Raw genomic sequence first — 21304 nt, 5'->3', positions numbered from 1 at the left:
TATGGGCAAGACCTACAGTCCAAGGCGCTAAATAAACATTACTTTAGCAAGGTGAATTTATATGAATATGGGGACAAAGCAGGGCGCCTCTTGGCCCACATTGCTAAGTCTCATACTTCCCCTCCCCCCATACCGGCCCTTAAAGACAAACAGGGAACTCTCCATACAGAACCTGACACGGTTAAAGGTATGTTGGTGGAGTTTTATAAAGACCTATATGCCAGTAAGCTCACAGCAAATGAGAATGAGACCGCAGCTTTTCTGAATTCTCTTACCTTACCAACTCTCTCCCAAGATTTTAAGGAGTTCCTTGACTCTGATATAACACTTTTAGAGATCCAGGAAGCCATCGATTCCTTCCCGCTGGGGAAAGCTGCGGGCTCAGATGGGCTTCCCATTGAACTTTACAAACGCCATGTCAAAACCATGGCCCCTCAACTACTGAAAATGTTTACTGAAGCTTTAGTCCTAGGGCAACTCCCACAGACCTTGTATGATGCTGCTATAGTGTTACTCCCCAAACCAGGAAAGGACCCTCAACTATGCGAATCCTTCCGTCCAATATCCCTACTAACAGCAGATGTGAAGATCTACGCCAAAGTATTGGCTAAAAGATTGGGGAAAATTATAACTCAAATTATTCACCCCGATCAAATAGGGTTCATCCCCGGGAAAACTACTAGTCTAAACACAAGAAGGTTATATCTAAATCTTTCACTCCCGCATGACAACATAGGTTCCAGAGCAGTAGCTGCCTTGGATATTGCCAAGGCGTTTGATACTGTAGAATGGCCCTACTTGTGGCAGGTTATGGCAACGTTTGGCTTTGGTCCTAATTTCATTAAAATGACGAAACTCCTTTACAAGCACCCTACGGCCTCCCTACGACTTAACTCACTAAGCACATCAAGTTTTGCGCTTAGTAGAGGGACGCGGCAGGGCTGCCCCCTCTCCCCCCTTTTATTTGCTCTGGCGATAGAGCCGTTTGCCCAGGCAGTTCGGACTCATCCTCAAATCAGGGGGTTTGAGCACGGTTTACATGTGGAAAAAATTCAACTTTATGCTGATGACACGGTGGTTTATCTGGGGGACAGGGGGCAGTCACTGCGACACCTAATTGAACTGACAGAAAAATTTGGTGCTCAATCTGGCCTTAAGACCAATACCACCAAGTCAGTGCTGCTCCTGGGGGATAAGCAAGGGGAGGGTGAGAACCTTACTGATTGCCCTTTGGAAGTTGCAGACTCGATTACATATCTGGGCATTCAGGTTGCACTACCCATGTCGCAGTTCATTGAGCTTAATGTGGACCCTCTGGTCCAATGGACCCAACTTAAACTTAGGCAATGGGAGTCCCTCCCGATAGGTCCTGCAGGGAGAATTCAACTTATTAAAATGTTCATTTTGCCGAAATGGTTGTATGTATTGTGGCACGCTCCGGTCCTTCTTCCCAAAAAAGTGTTTAAGAGTGTACACAGCCTCTGCGGTTCGTTTATTTGGGGAACCTCTAGGCCTAGGCTGCGACTAACTACCCTAATGCGGCCCAGGGACTGCGGGGGTATGGCACTGCCAGACTTGTATATCTATTATGTTGCCTCCCAACTTACACATATCTTACCTATGATACACCAGGACCTATCTCCCCCGCTTCATCACCTATGGTCAACGGTATTGCAGCACCCTACTACAGTCTGGCCCATGGTACTGATTTGGAAGCCACGGGAGGCCCGTTCACCACTACTGGAGCTTCAGGGTACCGTGCTGAATTTGGCACATAGGATGGTGAATTATGTGGCCTATGTCCCGCAGACCCCTATATGGCATAATGCGGTATTCCCTGCGCTTGCCTTGGTAAGCCCCCCTAGAATTTGGCTGGAACTTAATATAAATTCCCTAGAGGACATTTGGGCTGATGACCAAGTTATACCCATGCCACGCCTGATGGAGGAAAGGGATCTCCCTAGCACACAATGGCTGACTCACCATAGGCTAAATGTAATTTTGACTAGGCAGTTTCAGGACAAGGGTATTGTGGTTGCAAATTCCCCAATAGTCGATGCACTCTTGGAAACTAATCAAAAAAAGAGAATATCTACATTATATAAACAGCTAAGCAAACCAGTGTATGTTGACACAGACCTTAAGGCGAGGGATGCTTGGGAGGCTGACCTGGGTACCATACATGATGATCAATGAGAATGGGTGCTGACAACCCCCAAGATAGTGGCACACTCGTATAAACATTCGTTATTGCAATTGTATTTAATACATAGAGCATATTATACTGTACATCGTTTGTTTGTCATGAAACTATCCCCGACTCCCAACTGCATAAGGTGTAAAGTGAATGTTGCTACGTTACTACACACGCTGTGGGACTGCCCTAAAGTCCAGCCGTACTGGGTCAGTATAACTACTTGGTTGTCAACTAAAATACCTGGCTGGGGTAGGGGTGATGCACGGAATTGTCTACTTTCCATTGACTTGGGGGATTCTTTGGACACTAGTACTCTGCACTTTGTTACGAAAGCCTTGTTCCAGGCCAGGAGGCTTATCACACTGGATTGGAAAGACCCTTTACCCCCGACACACTTGGAATGGATAAAAGCTATGGATGGTTTAGCCAAACTGGAACGCACCATTCTGGACAAAAGGGGTCAACTATTGAAATATATAGTTCTTTGGCGGCATTGGACTGGTCTGGGTTGGGAGGGCAATGAACCCGATGTTTAGGCTGATCTATGCTGTTATGTTAAGTGTATTCCGGGGTGGTACTGGATTACATTGTTACTTTGAAATGTATTGGGGTGTGCACACTTTTGAGCAAACAATTTGTGTCTGCGACCTTGACAGTCTATTTTCTCTGTTATCATTTGCGATTGTTCAATAAAGCTTCTTTGAGTAAAAAAAAAGTAACCTGCAAGAAACAAAAATTGTAAACAATCAATTAAAAAGAATTCATAATGTCATGCTTGACTGAAGTTGGCATTTCACCCCATTAATATGAGACATGGTGAACTCACATTTAGGATGATTAATGAGCAGAGTACAGTAAAACGTCGATTTGACGTACCCTGATTTTAAATTTTCCTGCATTTTTTGTGGTCCCACTAATTTACAATGCATTTCAATGGGTGCTTTTTCCTGATTTTACACAAACATTCAGTCATGAATTCACAAAAATGCTTTTATTATTAGTGAAGTTACTAGGTATAATATGCTAACCAGATGCATATTTTGCCTTGGTTCTGTCTGTAAAGTTAAGTTCAATAAGTGTGCACCTCAAACAACTATGCATAAATCACTTATTGCTTTAGGTTGTATGTATGACTTGCCCCCCATAGTGTAACATTAGTGTTGCAATACATAACAGAGGCAAAAGAAAATGAGCAGGGGTACATCTGTTTATTAGGCATGATTTAAAAGCTAAAGTAATAGGTGAGCTCTTCACTAATTGTAGAGAGTCCAGCAAATTAATTGTAGGAGTATGCTATAGACTCCCTAATGTAAGTGAAGAAGAGGAGAATTTTATGGCACAGGTTGTTGAGAAGCCACCCAGAAACCAAGCTATACTAGTGATCTCTAATTTCTGATCTCAGAATGTATAGCAAATGTGCAAGTGATTGAACCCCTGGGTAAAAGTGACCATAATGTGACCTCATTTAATGTCTGGTGCAAGAAAACAAATATACATTGGGGCAAAAAAAACCTGAATTTCATAAAAGCACATTTTAGTTCTTTAAGGGCTGCCCTTTAGAGCATAAATTGGGGCATTATGTTTTCTACTAAAAACACAGAACAGAAATGGTTGTCATTTAAAATGATATTAAAGTGTTACTGTTCTCAATTTATTCCCTTAAGAAGTAAATATAGAAGCATAAAGAACCACCCTATGTGGCTTAATAAGTAAAGAACGTAATAGGAAAGAAGAGAAAGGCATTTAAAAATGACAAGTCTGTGGGGCCAGAAGCTGCGTTTAATGAATATAAACACTATAATCAATGTTGTAAAACAGCAATCCGGAAGGCAAAGATAAAAAATGGGGAAAGCATTGTGGCAGAAGCAAAGACTAACCCAGAAAGATTTTAAAGTATATTAATAGTAAAAAGATGCATGTTAAGAGTATTGCTCCTTTAAATAATGGTACCAATATGGTTGTAACAGATACAGAAAAGGCAAATGTGCTAAATCTGTTCTTCGGTATATACAATACAGGAGTCCGAGTTCTCAGACCCACCTTATAGCTGCACTGTTGGCTCAGCTCAAACTAGTTAGTCTCAGGATATGGTTCATAAAGCTTTACTAAAAATGAATGTGAACAAGGCTCCAGAGTCCGGTGGAATAGGCCCTTGAATACTAAGAGAGCTTCTCAGCTCTCAGACTTGCTTTCATTTATATGGTCCCTATGGACTGGAAAAAAACTGATGTAATTCCTATATTTAAAAAGGGTTTGAAATCTCAGCCTGGCAATGATAGGCCAGCAAGTTTGACATCTGCAGTGGGCAAATTATTTGAAAGCTTATTAAGGGCTCACATTCAAAATTTTGTCATGGTGAATGGCTTTATGAGCAATAATCAGCATGGCTACAGGATCGAGTACAGAGGGTGGTTGTTAATGGTACATTCTTTACTTGGAGTACGGTTCTTTGTGCAGTCCCTCAGGGCTCTGTATTGGGTCCACTTTTTTTAACTTATAACTATGCAGCCCAATTAATTCCAGGATGTGGCAAAATGGCAATCTGGGCCGCTTAGTGGCAGATGAGATTCAATGTCAATAAATGTAAGCACCAGGGATGTAAAAATATGCAAGTCACTTATACCCTTAATGGGACTTCGCTAGGCAAATCTATAATGGAAAAGGACCTTGGAGTCCTTGTACATAATAAACTTGGCTGTAGCAAGCAATGCCAGTCAGCAGCTTCAATGGCAAACAAGGTCTTGAGCTGCATTAAAAGGAGCATAGGTTTGCGGGAGGAGGGGGTTATTCTTCCACCATACAGAGCGCTGTAAGGCCCCATCTACCATATGCTGTACAATTTTATTCTCCAGTGCTTAAAAGAGACATTACTGAATGAGAGATGGTCCAGAGAATGGCAGCTAAGCTGGTAAAAGGTATGGAAAATCTCAGCTATGAGGAAAGACTGGCTAAGTTGGGGTTGTTCATGCTGGAGAAGAGGCAATTAAGGGGTGATATGATAACTATGCATAAATATACAAGGGGATACAATAATTTCTCAAATGCCTCCATTTACCATTAGGTCCTTCCAACTGACATGATGGGCACCCATTCAGATTAGAAGTAAGAAGATAAATGTCGAATTCTCTCCCTGAATCAGTTGAACTGGTTGATAAATTAAATAGCTTTAAGAAGGGGTTGGATGGCTTTTTAGCAAGTGAGGGAATACAAGGTTTTGAAAGCTAGCTCATAGTACAAGTTGATCCTGGAATTGATCCAATTGCCATCTTGAAGTCAGGAAGGATTTTTTTCCTGTCTGAGACAAATTGGAAAGCCTTCTATTTGAGTTGTTTTGCCTTCCTCTGGATCAACTAGCAGTTGGACAGGCTTAATATAGACCAGTGATCCCCAACCAGTAGCTCGTGAGCAACATGTTGCTCTCCAACCCCTTGGATGTTGCTCCCAGTGGCCTCAAAGCAGGAGCTTATTTTTGAATTCCAGGCTTGGAGGCAAGTTTTGGTTGTATAAAACCAGGTGTACTGCCAAATAGAGACTCAATGTAGGTAGACAAACCACATAGGGGCTACAAAATGGCCAATCACAGCACTTATTTGGCACCCCAGGAACATTTTTCATGCTAGTGTTGCTCCCCAACTCCTTTTACTTCTGAATGTTGCTCACGGGTTCAAAAGGTTGGGGATCCCTGATATAGACATAAACTGCTTTTTTCAACCTAACTTATTATGTTACTAAGTTGTCATTAACACAGACTCCTGTGCTTATAACCTTTGAGTACACCAAGAATAAGTTGCTTTAACAAATTTCTCTGATTTGACACTATTTCTTTTTCTGGTTCCTTAAAAAATGTATAATGGGGGGTTCTAGTGTAATGACATAATATTTTATCTTATTATGTGCTGGCAGATAACACAACAGTGCCAATGACTATACTGGAACACCACCTATACAGCCGGTATCCAGCAGACTGCTGGTGCAAAAAGACAGAGACACTTGTGCCATGAGCCTTAAATCTAAACGCACACTACGTCTTCACAAAATCCAATCCACAGCCTGCATTTTAGTGATATGCAGGCCAGCCCGAAGCCTGTAGGACCTGCAGGTCTGGGCAGATTTCCGCACAATGTTCTCGGGCCGCTGATGGGTTCTGGCTGAACTTTACCCAGCGTCCGACACCAACCCCCCGTGTGACCTTTCAGTGCCCCCCTTACACATCCATGCACAACTTTTTATACACTTGCGTCTACATGTTCACACCCCTTCCGTGATGTTAGAGGGGGCAGGTCAGGAGCGGGTCTATAAATAGGGACATGCACGTCATTTTCCTGGTAGACCGTGACCTGCCTGAAGGTTTAAACGGCACTTCCTGGTCGTGACGTCAGACGCGAATCCTTACTGCGCCACATCGCGGTGCTTCAGCCCAGCAGCTGCCATCTTTATTTTACTGAGAAGGGACACAGAGGGGAATGCAACAAGCACGGACACAGAGGCGAAGGAAGGGCTGCAATAAGCACGGACACAGAGAGGAAGGAAGGGCTGCAAAAGGCACAGACACAGAGGGGAAGGAAGGGCTGCAACAAGCACGGATACAGAGGGGTAGGAAGGGCAGCAACAAGCACAGACATAGAGGGGAAGGAAGGGCTGTATCAAGCACAGACACAGAGGGGAAGGAAGGGCTGCAGTAAGCACGGACACAGAGGGGAAGGGAGGGAGGGCTGCAACAAGCATGCACACAGAGGGGAAGGAAGGGAGGGCTGCAACAAGCACGCACATGAAGAGGAAGGACGGGAGGGCAGGATACAGGCACGGAGGGGAAGGAGGGCTGAGAGCAGCAAGTACGGAGGGGAAGGAAGTGTGTTCATACCTTCATAACCTGCCAAATTTTGTAAAATGAACATGGTAATTAGGGGTATGGCCACAAAATGGGCGTGATTTAAAAATTGCCGCACACTATCAAGGTAGATCTCCTGATGGGGGCCAGATGTCGAGAGATAGATCCCAGTGTCACAAAGTCTGGGCACCCCTGATCTAGAAACTGTATCTTGTTAAAATAACAAAAAAAATGCTAATTTTTTTTTACCTTTGCAAACAGGTGCTTCAGAACTCCAGGTGCCATCAGTTGTGCAGTATGCAGAACGATTACCAATAAGCGCTAAATTATTATTACAGACATATGTCACAGCTTCTTGGTAGCTGTATTCCTCCTTCTTAGGTTTGTATAACCCATCAATTAAGTCTCTTGGGGCAGTACAGATCATTACTATGAAAAATAATGTAAAAAATTATTATTTATTTAAAATTTCCTTAAGGTAAACAAAAAATCAAAAATGAAAAAGTGTACAAACCATGGGATGGTTTTGGTATTCAAGTACCAAATGGCTTGCATTCTATGTGGCATGAAAGACAATTAAATAGGTAGCAATTAAACAATTGTAATACACTGATAACAATTGAGTCTGTTTTTACAAATATCGATAAAGAAATAACTCACAATTATATTCAGAATAGCTCATTTACAAATGCAGTGCGTGGTGGTTATTGCTACAATTTTCCTACAGCCCTCAGAATTCAGGCATCAGTTTGGCTGTGCTAAGTTTCCATTAACATGCATAGTACAGCAATTGTGTGTAGCTGATTATCATTAGTATACTATAAAATTTGCCTGACACAAATATCACCTGTTGATGCACTCACTAGCAGAACCCTAAAAACCACTACTAAGTCCAAGCTGAAGGTAATTGCAGGGTTCCCTTGCGTCAATACACTCCTGCATAATTAATCAGAGCAGGCTGAACAGGCTCATTGGCACTGCTACAATTCATTAGGAGCACTTATTGGCATATTTTGATTTTTCACAAACTGTACTTTCTAATACTTTTGTATAGCTTTAAGGGGTTCCTTAGTATTAGGGGCTTACTATCATGCATATAAATTGCACAAGTGCAGTTGCCAGTTGCAAGCTATCGTGTCTATACTAATTAAGAAAACTCCTGCACCCGTTATCAAAACCTTCCATCAAATGGACTGAATTTTTATATTGTCAAGTGTCTCACTCAGATTTGGTGAAATCTATTTATGATTATAATAAATTAATTTTAGCAGAGAGTTGGAGGTTACAACACTTCGGCTATGGAAATTTTTTTTTTGAAAAATTCCTCTAATAGCCCTATATCATATTGTCCTAAATGTGACGAGACTAATGTGTCACTTTTCCATTATTTATGGTCCTGTCCAAGGATTGATCTATTTTGGAGGGAAGTCACTAGTTTTTTGAATTATAAATTGAAGATAAAAATGTAATTGTCTCCGTGCTTCGCTTTATTGCATCTAGATAATATAATGTTTTCTTCAGTCCCTAAGACAAATTTTATCTCCCATGAAAGTAAATTATTGACTGGTTTTTTTTTCTATCTGCTTCTAAGAAAGCTTTATTTAATTCCTGGTTACAAAAAGAACCCCCCTCATTATCGCACACCATTTCTTATATGAACCAGCTTAGCTGGCAAGAAGCCTTATTAACTAAAACCAAAGGGAATAATTCCAAAGATTCTTTTAGGCTGATTTGGTCTCCTTATTTTGAAATTTGTAGCTCTAATACTGGTGATCAAATAAGGCAGTTTCTTCAATTGTAAGATGTTCTTTCCGGCATTCCAGCCAATGAATGGGTGTTTTTCTTTTTTTCTTTCTTTCCAGTGGCTTAGTTAATTTTAGCTAGTTCTTGTTAGTCTTCTTAAATGGTATTTAGTTTTAATAATATTATGCCATTGTACGGAATATAACATATTCTCTTCATCTGCATAACATTTGCTGTCATACTGATTTCATTTGCTTAATATGAAAATAAAATATTTTCAAAAAGAAAAAGAAAACCCCTGGCATACACATTTATGTTTTGTCTTTACACCCAATGACACAAGATGCTGTTTAGTACATGTTTTGATTAGATATTTTAAAATTCTGTAAAAATCACTTAGGACAATGAAAATACATATGATTCACTGTCTTGGGTTGCTGTCCAGTTCATTATAAATGATTTCCACTGCATCTCACAGTAATCAGTTTCACACTTGTTGGGGACTTCTGGACAGCATATGCAATGCTCAGGAATTATTGTCTTATTGAACAAATGGCAACCAGTGATAAAATCCCCAAAGCATTTCTATGTAAAGCATGAGAAATCCTTGGAAGTTAGTCAAACAGTTACCTTCACATTTAGGAAAGGCAGAAGTCCACTTTCCATCTGCTTGGCAAAACTTGGTATTCTTTTTTGAGATCATCCTGTATCTAAAAACAAAACAATAGTTTTATTCAATTTATCTCAAAGGAAAGATAATGCCAGCCATATTCTATATTTTGACTGGCTTTGCATTCTTCAGGATAATTTTATAACTTATTAACCCTTAGGGGGGCACATCCACAGTTTCAGAACAACTGTCTTGTACTACACATAAGGCAACAGTTTTCAAATCTTTTGCATAGGTGACCCCTTAGCTTATAAAAAGTTACAAATATTGTGGTATCATCCATTCAAGCATAGCTCCAAAAATATAAATCATCCTCCATATCCTGGAGGCAAATAAAATTTTTCTCCTAATCTTACCCTCAATGACCTTCAAGCTGAGCACCATTGCTCCAGACATCGAATTTAATGTGACACCACCATTTAATGTGAGATGGGAAATGGTTTCATCAGTGCAAAGGCATTTTGATCAACAATGTTCTCTGAGAGGAGCACAATAAAAAAATATCCACTTCAGCCTGAAGGGCAGATACTGCCAGCAAATGTGGGCTCATTCCTCTTGTCTAAGTTGAAGCTCTAAATCTTGAATGTAATTGTATTTTGTACTTATTTGTATTTGTTTTTTTAAACCATCAATTTTTATTGATTTTCATTCACAAGACAAGGGGAGGGGAGGAAAAAAAGGGGGGGGGTTTATGATCCCGCCTGGAAGACATTGTCAATTTACATTCTCATGCCCATTTGATTATACCTTTTATTCACCCATAATAGTTATTCCTTCAGCATCAGTCCATGGCTGCCAGATTTGATCAAACTTGTCAGGGCAGCCCCGTGCTAGGTAAGTAAATTTGATCAAGGGGAGCACATTGTTAACCTGCTTTTGCCACATTTTCAATGTGGGAGCTCTAGGCCCTATCCACCTTAGTATGATACATTTTTTTTGCATAGTATAGTAATCCTCTAGTGTGAAGGTGCATGCATTTCCCATGAACAGCTCCCTCAATAATTCCCAGCAGACAGCATTGGGGAGTGAGCAACGGGGGAAGAGCCAGTTGTGTTGAAAGGTATGTTGTAACTGCTCTCCAGAATGATTGTATGTGGGGGCATTGCCAAGTTATGTGGAGAAAGTTTGCCTGCTCAGCCTGGCACCTATGGCAATTGCCATTTGCTCTTCTGCCAAATCTATATAGCTTGGTGGGTGTCAGGTAGACCTGGTGGAGGAAGTTGTACTGTATCAGTCAATGTCGGGAAGATACTAGAAAATTATATAGGTTGTCAGTTGCTTCTTCCCATTGGTCCTCCTCCAGGTCTCCCAAAGTGTCACGCCATTTAAGGTAGGTGCGGTGGAATGGGGCCGCAGGGGCACGGACCAACAGCCAGTAGATTTGGGATGTCAATTTGGCTGACATCTCCGCGCTCATAGGTTTCAATAGTGGTCATTCCTCGGTTACCAGTGATTGAGAGCGAAATTGTCTCATAAAAGCCTCCCTCAATTGGAAGTAGGCATGAAGTCTCAGGTTAGGAGTTAACATCTTGTCCCTTAACGCTGTATAGGGTATAAACATGTTATCAACCAAAACATCTGTCAGTTTTTTAATAACCCCCAGCGGCCATTCTTGGTAATTGGGGAGATCAATAAAGTAGATTAGGCTGGAGTTTCTCCAGAATGGCAGGTTTGAGGAGAGCAATGGTGGGTCCACCCCTGTTATGTGGAGTGCAGAGACCCAGGTCCTGTGGGCTGTTGTTATTACTGCCAGTTCCTTTGGGGATGTCTTGCTTGTGCTCTATAAGGAGCATTTTGCATAGCTTCTATCGAGCTCAGAAACACTGCCTGTAGTGTAGGCACCAACCACCAATGAACATAAGCTGCCTGGGCCTTAACGTTAGGCAGTGCCACACCTCCGCTGTCCAAAGGGGCATAGAGTGTCTCTTTGGCTATTCTGAGGGATTTGTTATTCCAAATAAAGGTTGTTATCACCTTTTCTATACTTTGAAAGACTTTATTCGGTATGTGAACTGGGGAATTACGAAATAAATACAAAAACTTTGGAAGAAATACAATTTAAAATAGGGCCACTGTTCCCCATAGTGTAAGTGGCAGGTGCTGCCATGCAGCCACAACCCTGGTAATTGACCTTCAGGCCAGAATATCTACCATGCTCTTGTATGATTCTCATAGCTATGTCTACTGACAAGCCCGTGTCCTGGAAGTACAGTAAGACATCGTCGGCGTATAGAGAAATTTTCTACTCCCTGCCCCTACTCTTAAGCTGGCCATAGATGTTGAGATTTTTAAAAGATCAGATCCTGATCGTGAGACCACGATCTTCTCAGAACAATCATACGAACTTACCATCAACTAAAAAGACCAATTTGCCAGGAAAACAAAGGGGAGCTGCCTGCTTGGCCCTGCAAACATAGGTAGATTGCACTGGGACCGACAAAGATATTTTGACCTGGCCGATCAATATCCCGACAGATGTCGGCCGAAAAATCGTAAGATGTACGATCGTTCGAATACCACTAACCGCACGATAATTTTGAAGGATTGGTCGGGCTTCCCTAAAATCGGTCGTTCGGCAAGAAGAATCGTCGCGTCTATGGGGAGCTTTAGTCCCTTACAGGTGCCTGTAGTCCTGATTCTAGCAGGTAGGGGCTCTATAGCCATTGCAAAGAGGAGGGGGATAGGGGGCAGCCCTGTCTCGTACCTCGTTGGAGTTGAAAAGCAGGGGACATTATACCATTCACTTTAACTTTGGCTGCGGGGTTTTGGTAGATCATTTGGAGCCATTTTATGGCCACTGAAACGAGTCAAATGCTTTTTCCCAGTCTATTGATAAAATAGCCCTCTCTCCTTTGTTGATATGTGGAATTTACAAGTTGGCATATAGTCTCCTAATGTTGACGTCTTTTGCTTTTTGTGGCATAAACCCGGATTGATCCAGCTCTATAAGGGTGGTGATGACCTTAGCTAACCTGGTGGCCAGGACCTTGGCCAAGATTTTTGTGTCTGCATTGAGCAGTGATATTGGCCTGTATGCTCTGCATTGATCAATGTTAACCAAAAAGGGCCTGCACACCAAATAAACAGCAAGACCACGTGGTATTTGAATAGTCATATATTTTTATATATTAAAAAGAGAATATACATACATATAACAGGGCAAAAATGTCCAAAAGATATCACAAGAAGTCAATTATACATACCACGCAAATATGGTCAAACAGCAATAGGGAACAAAGAGAAAAGCGGATACACTTGCCCTGAGAAGAGAATCACCCCGACGTTTCGGCTTTTAGCCTTTCTCAAGGGGAATTCCCCTTGAGAAAGGCTAAAAGCCGAAAACGTCGGGGTGATTCTCTTCTCAGGGCAAGTGTATCCGCTTTTCTCTTTGTTCCCTATTGCTGTTTGACCATATTTGCGTGGTATGTATAATTGACTTCTTGTGATATCTTTTGGACATTTTTGCCCTGTTATATGTATGTATATTCTCTTTTTAATATATAAAAATATATGACTATTCAAATACCACGTGGTCTTGCTGTTTATTTGGTGTGCAGGCCCTTTTTGGTTAACATTGTTCTGTATTTGGCCTATATGGGGGCCTTATAAGGGCTTTTGTTTGCACCCATATACTAACTATACTATATATATCTTATATTAGAGTGCCCTCCATTTGAAAACATGCTCTGCATTGATCAGGTTGCCCTGCTTCTTTGGGTATGACTACTATAGTCGCCTCTTGCATCGATTGGTGGAGCTGGCCCTTGTTCTGTGCATCTATTAAGGTGTCGTGTAAGTGTGGGACGCCTTAGCTTTGGCTAGATACCAGTCAGCTAGAAATCCATCCGGCCCGGCGTTTTATTCGGGGGAAGATCATGTATTGCTAATGCTAGGTCATATTGCGTTATTGGTGAGTCAAGGTATTCCCTCTGTTGGGAATCTAGGGAGTAATTTAATTTGGTCCGTAGGGACTGCTAGTCTTGTTGCATATAGTGTGGTATAGAATTTAGCAAATTCTTGGGCTATGCCTTCAGGGTCAGTTACTTCTGTATTGTCCTGTCTTATCAGTCTAGGTACTGCTATAGTTTCTGTGGGGAATTTGGAGAGTTGTGACAAAACTTTACTATTCTTTTCTCCATCATCAAAGATTCTTTGTTGAGTATAAAGTAATCTTTCTAATGAGTTCTGTCTGCTTTAACAATAAGGCCTGTTGTGCCTTCTGCATCTCCTGATAGGTAATATCTGTAGGACCAGCTGCATGGTTTCTCTGGATTTCTACACATATATTTTCAAGATGGGAGACCTCCTCCTGCAGGGAACTACGATATCATTTTATGGTTTGTATTAAGCTACCCCGGAGGACCGTCTTAGAGGCATCCCAGAGTATATTAGGTGAGGCAGTACCCCTATTTTCTTCCCAGTATTGCGCAATTGCTTTGTCACTTTCTTCAGTTGTATCGGGGAGTCAAAGCCATATTGGGCTAAGTCGCCATTGTTTGGCATGCTGGTGGCCTGGAAGGACTAGTGTCAGGAATAAAGGGGAATGGTCCGAGAGTTTCTGGTGAGTTTCTGCCCCATTAAGTGGGTTTCTTGAAGACATAGTATCGTAGGTGGCTGTTTCTTAAGGTATGCAAATATTGCTGCTCTCGTATATTTGGAGTTCATCCCCCTCACATTCCAGGACATTAAAGATATAGTATTACTCTCCATTTTGACATACACAGTACATACTGAAATACGTTTTATGTCCCCAGGCGGATTGGGTAGGTAGGTAGGGTAGACATAAAACAAAGAAAAACCATACAGGATAAACATAACATTTCCGTCCCTGCCTGGTCCAGAACGTGGGTGGGTCTATACCCATAACAAACTTTATGGCAAACAAGTTACCCCTATGGGGGAAATTCCAAGCGTCTGTAGGGGTGTGTGCACAGATCTCTATCTGTCAGCTCCCATCCCTTCTTAGATTGTGCCAGCAGGTTAGAAAGACATTGCAAGGTCTTATATCATCAGATTTGGGGTTGCTTATGGTGGGTTTCCCTGTAGTTGGATTCAGTCTAGTAGGCACACCCCTTCTGTGTGGACATGTGTAAGGTGAGTAGTAGGATAAAGTCCCCAAAGTGTTGCTTACCCCTTTGCACCATCTCTCAACACAGGTGTGCACTTCAAGGAATCCGCTTTACGCTCCAGAGCTGTAGTAAATGCAGCTGTTTAGGTAATCATTGTTTAGGTGAGTTGTTTCTTCTTCTCCTCCTTGTTCCTCTTCCATCCAGCCAGTTGTTGACTTCCGCAGGTGTAGTGAAGAAGTGCGTGGTCGTTCCATCTTGGACCTGAGGCGCACTGGATACATCATGGCATAGAAAAGTTGCCGCAGAAAAGTCAGGGTATAAGGATATTGTTGCGTTTTGGATCACTATAGGCCCTTTTTATCTAGCAGCCAGTAGTGCCGCGTCTCTATCCCTGAAGTTCAGGAGTTTTGCTAGCAGTGGTCTTGGAGGGGCCCCAGGTGGAAAGCACTTGCTAGTGTCAGTCTTATTTTGTGCCAAATAATGTGTCGGATACTGCAAAGGGAGACGGGAGCTCAGAAAAGCCCGTCTTATCATGCCGCCATCTTGGACACGCCCCTGACCTATTTGTATTTTTAATTGACTCATTTGTTCCTTGAATGTAATTTTCTACTGTACAGTGCTGCAAGCACAAGTATAGCTATATAAATCAAAATATACATATATAAACTAAATGACCAGATTTTAACATTTGTAGTTTTGTGCAACTATTCAGCTGAATGGTAATATACAATAGAGGCAGTAATCTCTGTACGTTTACCTTGGAAAGCTGCAAGCAGAAGTAGTTGTGAGTGGAGGGGTGGGCATGGGCAAGGTGTTTTACTGCAATTGTGGGGTGGCCCAATGCAACCTGTAACACTTGGTCTCACGTAAGAACAGGCTCAAATTGGTGGGAAAGACATAACAGTCCTAGCCTAGAGTGACGTGTCACCCAGTATGTATGTAGAGCTCAACACTATTTTCATCAGAGGACAGACTATATGTAGCCTTACATGGTAAGGAATAGGTTAATGGATTGAGCGTTGCAAAGATACTTTTGTTACAGTTTCGGCAAACAACTAAGTGTTTATACTGATAAGATAACTATTGAGAAACTGCATTAGCCGGAATAATATTAGAATGTAAATGATGTATAAATTTCGGGGATGCATGTAATTGAATTGAATGAAGGGAAACATGTCATAGTGGGAGGGGCTGGGTATTCGCGCCATTGATCGGGTATTTAGGGGTGGTTTGTTTGATAATATGTAACTTTGACAAAGGCTGAGTTGCAGCCGAAAAGTTCGTTTTTGAATAGGGATGGGCGAATTTTTTCGCCTCGTTTCGCCGAAAAAATGACGCCCATAGACTTGTATGGCGACGTGCGTCAAAAAAAAAGACGCGTGACAAAATAATTTCGCCGTGCGACAAAATTTTTTTGACGCCCATAGACTTTAATGGGCGTCTGCGACATTTCGCCGGCGGCGAATTTTCGGCGAAGCGAAACGGGTCAAATTCGCCCATCCCTATTTTTGAATAAAGCATTTATATCTTTGAGATAAGTCCTGTGAGTGCGGCTTCTTCTGTGGAGGATTGTATGCAAGATTTGATGCGTGCACCCAGGCAATGTGTAATGATTTATCGTGAGTGCTGTGATTTTGGGGAAATATAATCTCGTATTGACGGGGAAAGGCTATTGGGGTGCATGTCACCTCTTCATTGATGAAAACCAAACCTAAGGAGGTTCATATATTTTTAGTTGGCAGGTCCAAGGGCATATTCCTGTGTTTGTGGTGTGTGCAGTGTCCATATGTCCTCAAGGGTAGAGAGTTTGTTTATCCACAGACAGGGCAACATATACAGCTATGGGGACACTATACTTGTATCTCTAAGTTTGCGGTGTACGTGCTGACATGACCAATATAGGTGAGACCACCCAGATGGTCAAGTCCCGTATATCGCAACATCGTTCAATTAACCTCGGCAATACTACATTACCTGTATCAAAACATTTTGCAGATATGGGACATACTGCTGATCAGTTAAAGTTTATGGTATTAGAAACAGTGCCGCCTTTAAAAAAAGGAGGCGACAGAGAATTGAAGCTAAAGAGAATTGAGGTGTGGTGGATCAATACACTTAAATCTTTACATCCACTGGGCTTAAATCGTGATTATGATCTGTTTTTGTATCTATGAATATGTACATATGATAATGATCCACATCAAGTGTGATGCAAATTGTGATTTCATTTCCTTTCCATTGACTCGAAAATGTGATACCTGTGCTGTGCTGGGATTAATTTTGGCTTGATAAAGGGCACACAGATTGTCCGAAACGTTGCTGCTATGTGATGTACTGAATTTTTAATATATCTTTTTGCAACAAACGAGTGCTGCTTCATCTTTTCTACTGTGGATCGATGGTTCAGTTCTGGTCTAAGACCGTTATCAAGATCAAGGTCTTGATAATAAACAAGTGAATTTTTTAAACTCTGATGTGCTCTGCTTTTATAACCAAGGATATATAGAATATGCTCATATATATATATATATATATATATATATATATATATATATATATATATATATATATATATACATACATACATACATACATACATACATACATACATACATACATACATACATACATACATACATACATACATGCACTTACTTGAACTATAAAACTAAAAAAAAAAAGGGCAAAACCCAGAAACCTTTATTGAAAGATGCCTCAAAGACACTCTTGGAGCAGACACCTTCTCTAACATGTTTGTAATAGAAAGAGCACACAGGGTCCTGACCAGACCATTACCCCCGGTACGCCTCCTCGTCCCTTCCTCATACGTATGCTTAACTAAAGAGACAGAGATGCAGCTCTCAGAGCGGCCAGAATCAAGGGGCTTCTCTCTTTTAACAGTTCCACAATATCAAAGAGTAGCAAAGAGCTACATTCAAGGCAGTTAAAAAAAAGACTTTGAGACTCTCAGATACCCTATAGTATGATATACCCAGCAAGGCTGCACATTCATGATGGAGACCGAGTCCAGTTCTTCAGCTCCCCTTCAGAATCTAAAGAGTGACTATCTCGGAAAAATCCAAGGAGATCACCTCCCCGTCACTAGACGACAGAATTGCTCTAATGATCAGTACACATTTAACTACTCTAATTTTCATTATAGTAAATTAGTTCCCACTGATAACACCACATGGCGGTAGGGAGATGTTGCACGCCCTACACTAAGGGCTCTCCTCTAAGGATATTTTGGCATACATTTGACAGTCATTTTTTTGTTCCTATCAGGACAAACCCAAAGACATTTAGGAAGACACAATGGGACCATCCTTTATGGTCAGAAAAGACCCGGCCCTTTTAAACACAAGTATACCATGGTACGGGACATTTATTCCCCCTGTGACAACCCATAATTCACCATAAGACCCAGCAGACTTACCCTTTGTGGATAGCGAGGGTCGCTATCTCTTTGACCTGTAACAAATCTGACCTAATCTTACCTTTTAGAACGTCTTAGTCACTGAGACACATACACAAACTAGAACACTTTACTCCAGTTCCCTCTTAATATTCCTGTTTTGATGATGCTATAAACTTGGAATACACGCCAAACAAATACCGGTGCGTGGAAAATCGCGGCACACTATAATTTGCTTGATCATTGAATACCACAAAATGTTTTATTGATTGTTTATATATGCTGTTAAGGTTGATTCATATACTATAGACACGCTCCATAAGAGCTTCTATAAGCATAAAATGTTTCAGGGTACTAGACCCACCCAAGTTGGGTGGGTTGGGGGGTGGGTAGGGAGGGGTTGGGCGTTAAGTGGGGAATTTATGGCGAGCCCATACACACAACACAACAAAATGGCTGACCTTTCAATACTATTGTGGAATTTAAGAGGCCTTAGCTCTAAGTTTAAAAGAAGTCTTATGTTCAATTACTTAAACAGGCACTCACTCTATACTTCTTCTCCAGGAGACCCACAGATAGTTTATATCAAATTAAATTTCATATTAAAGAATCAAATCAAAGGCCTAACATACAACAAAATTCAGGAAAATGTCTCAATATATGCAGACAACCTACTTATCTACCTTAAAGACCCATCTGAATCACTCCTTGCCTTACTACAACTAGTAAATCAATTTGGTAACTTCTCAGGACTCCAGATTAATTGGTAGAAATCAGTTCTGGTCCGCATTGACACTGATCAACCACGAATCCTGCCCCAGGGATTCCCCAACAATGGTCTGAACAATTTAAATATTTAGGGATAATGATACATACAGACCTGGGCAAATTCATTAAACTTAATTTAGAGCCAGTCATTACCTCCTTTAAGACCAAACTCGTTCAATGGGCCAAACTGCCAATTACACTCTGAGGAAGAATAAATGTCATAAAAAAGGTCTACCTCCCTAAATTCTTATATGTACCTCACAATGCTCCCTATCCCATCCTCAACTACCTCTTCAAACAGATTAATCAAAGCATAATCCACAGAGAGTAGCCTGGAAAAAACTTACTGCCCCGTTAACTTAGCATTTGCTCACTTCCAATTATATTATTTAGCATCACAATTACACTACTTACACTGGTGCTTTGCCTTGGATGCATATAACCTCAATATCCCCCTCCAGGCATCAATTCTCTGGAAGGCCTACGCAACTTTCCTTACCAACAAACCAAAGATGTTCCTCTACTGCCGACCACATTGTCCACTCCATATAAAGCGTGGTCTAAAGCCATTAAATTGTTGGGCCGCTCCCCTCCGGTGAAAAGGGGATTTTTTATACTCACTGATAAATCCCTTTCTTGTAGTCAGTCTTGCGTAAAACGGGGTGTATCATGGGTATCGGTGGGAATATGTAGACTAGGTCGAAGTCCCAAGGAGTTGTCATTGCATCCACTGAAAAGGCTTGTGGATCCTTATACCTGGTGCAGTAGTGCGCTACCTGATGGTTGAACGGGGACACCATGAGATCTATCTGGGGAAGACCCCAGCGGCTGACCAGTTCCTGAAACACCGATTTTTGAAGGGTCCATTCCCCCGGATCCAAAAAGTCTGCTTCCAGTTCAGTTGACCGGGGATGTTAACCGCAGTTAAGTGACAGTTGTTGGATTCTGCCCAATGTAGGAGGCGGGATACTTCTCTCCATGCCGTTTTGCTCCGGGTGCCGCCTTGGTGATTTATGTATGTCACTGTGGTGGCGTTGTCGGATTGTACCTTTATTGGAGGGCCCTGGAGGAATTTTGCCCAGTGGGTGATGGATAAATAGAATGCTCGAATTCTAGAATGTTTATGTAGTTTTATTTCTGGTGGTGACCATTTGCCCTGAACTAATCTGTGATCGAACACTCCTCCCCAGCCTTGGAAACTGGCGTCTGTAACTATGGCCCCGTCTGTCATGGAACAATTTCTGCCTTTGCGCAGATTGTGTGGTTGTTGCCACCATCTCAACCACTGTGTTATCTGGTGGGAGATTGTGATGTGGGCTGCGAGATTGTGGTGAACCTTGGCCCACTGGTGAAGAAATTCCAATAGCAGGGGGCCATGTGGAATTGGGTGAAGAGAACTACCTCTATGGCCACGGTCATGAGGCCTAAAAGATGCATGCAGAATCTGATCGTGATGCGTTTGATAGCAGCGGCCTTTGTGGCTGTGCTTGCGAGCTTTCTTTATTTTTCTCTTGTCAGAAACACCTTGTGTTGCGTGGAGTCTAATTTGACTCCCAAGAAAATTATAGATTGCGTGGGAACCAAAGAGCTCTTTGCGTGGTGAACCTTCCAGCCATGAGACTCCAGGATCGCAAGAACTGATGTTAGCTACTGCCAGATTGTAGGTAGGGATCTTAAGAGTAGGTTGTCCAGATAAGGGAGGATGAACATTCCTTGTCGGCGGATGTAAGCCACCAAGACCGACATCAGTTTTGTGAACACCCGAGGCGCTGTGGCTAGGCCGAAGGGTAGGGCTTGGAACTGATAGTGTTGACCCGCGGATGCAAACCTGAGAAACTTCTGATGCTACTTGTGAATGGGTATAAGTAAGCGTCTCATAGAGCAACGCTTGTGAAAAAATCTCCCCTTTGAACGTTGGCCATCACTGATCACTGATGAGAGACTACATCTTGAAGGTGGGTATGACCAGAAACTTGTTTAGTGCTTTGAGATCGAGAACCTGGAACTAGGAATTGGTTTGAGTAAAACCTGTTTTTTCCTTCTGTGGCTGGCACTGGAATTATCGCTTTGGAGAGAAGCATGTTTCCAATGGCTTGCTTGAATGTGGACCTCTTTTGGGGATGGGTCAGAATGTTGGATGTTATTAATCTGTGAGGGGGATTGTGGTAAAAGTGGAGCATGTACCCCGAAGAAACGATTTAATGCACCTTTGAAAAACAAGAGGCGTCCTCCTACCGTCTCTGTCTCTTTGGGGGGGGCTTTTTATTCAGGCTTCCTGTGACTTGTCAGCGGTACGCTTGAAGGGGCGCCTTTGATAGTTCCATGTTGTTTTTTTATTGGATCGGTAGCCCTTAGAATACGTAGGCTGCTGTTTGGAGTGTTGCTGGGATCTGCGACCCGATGTGGAGGAAAGAAAGGAACGTTTAAATTGGGGGTTTGGAATTCGTTGTCTCTTGTCTTGTGGGAGAAAACTTTTGCCCCCTGTAATCTTACTGATGAGACTCAGGGCCAAAGAGGTAAGCCCCCGTGAATGGCAATGCCACTAGATTCTTTTTGGATCCCATGTCGGCACTCCAGGTTTTCATCCACAGCACTCTTCTTGCCCCTATCGCTA

At 42.0% G+C, this 21304-nt stretch overlaps 1 protein-coding gene across 4 annotated transcripts in view; it reads right to left on the bottom strand.

The window, feature by feature from the left end:
* LOC108708165 (complement receptor type 1) overlaps positions 1–21304 on the bottom strand; it is a 119831-nt gene that overhangs the window by 54350 nt on the left and 44177 nt on the right. For all 4 annotated transcript variants that reach the window (XM_041582056.1, XM_018246573.2, XM_018246575.2 and 1 more), the window contains exons 6-7: positions 9399–9478; positions 7275–7454 (exon numbers count right to left, since the gene is read on the bottom strand). In XM_041582056.1, the coding sequence (XP_041437990.1) occupies positions 7275–7454; positions 9399–9478 (260 nt within the window). The remainder of the gene's footprint in view (positions 1–7274; positions 7455–9398; positions 9479–21304) is intronic.

This window comes from Xenopus laevis, chromosome 2L (assembly GCF_017654675.1).
Source record: "Xenopus laevis strain J_2021 chromosome 2L, Xenopus_laevis_v10.1, whole genome shotgun sequence".
NCBI lineage: Eukaryota > Metazoa > Chordata > Amphibia > Anura > Pipidae > Xenopus > Xenopus laevis.
This window is presented reverse-complemented; position numbering and strand designations above follow the sequence as displayed.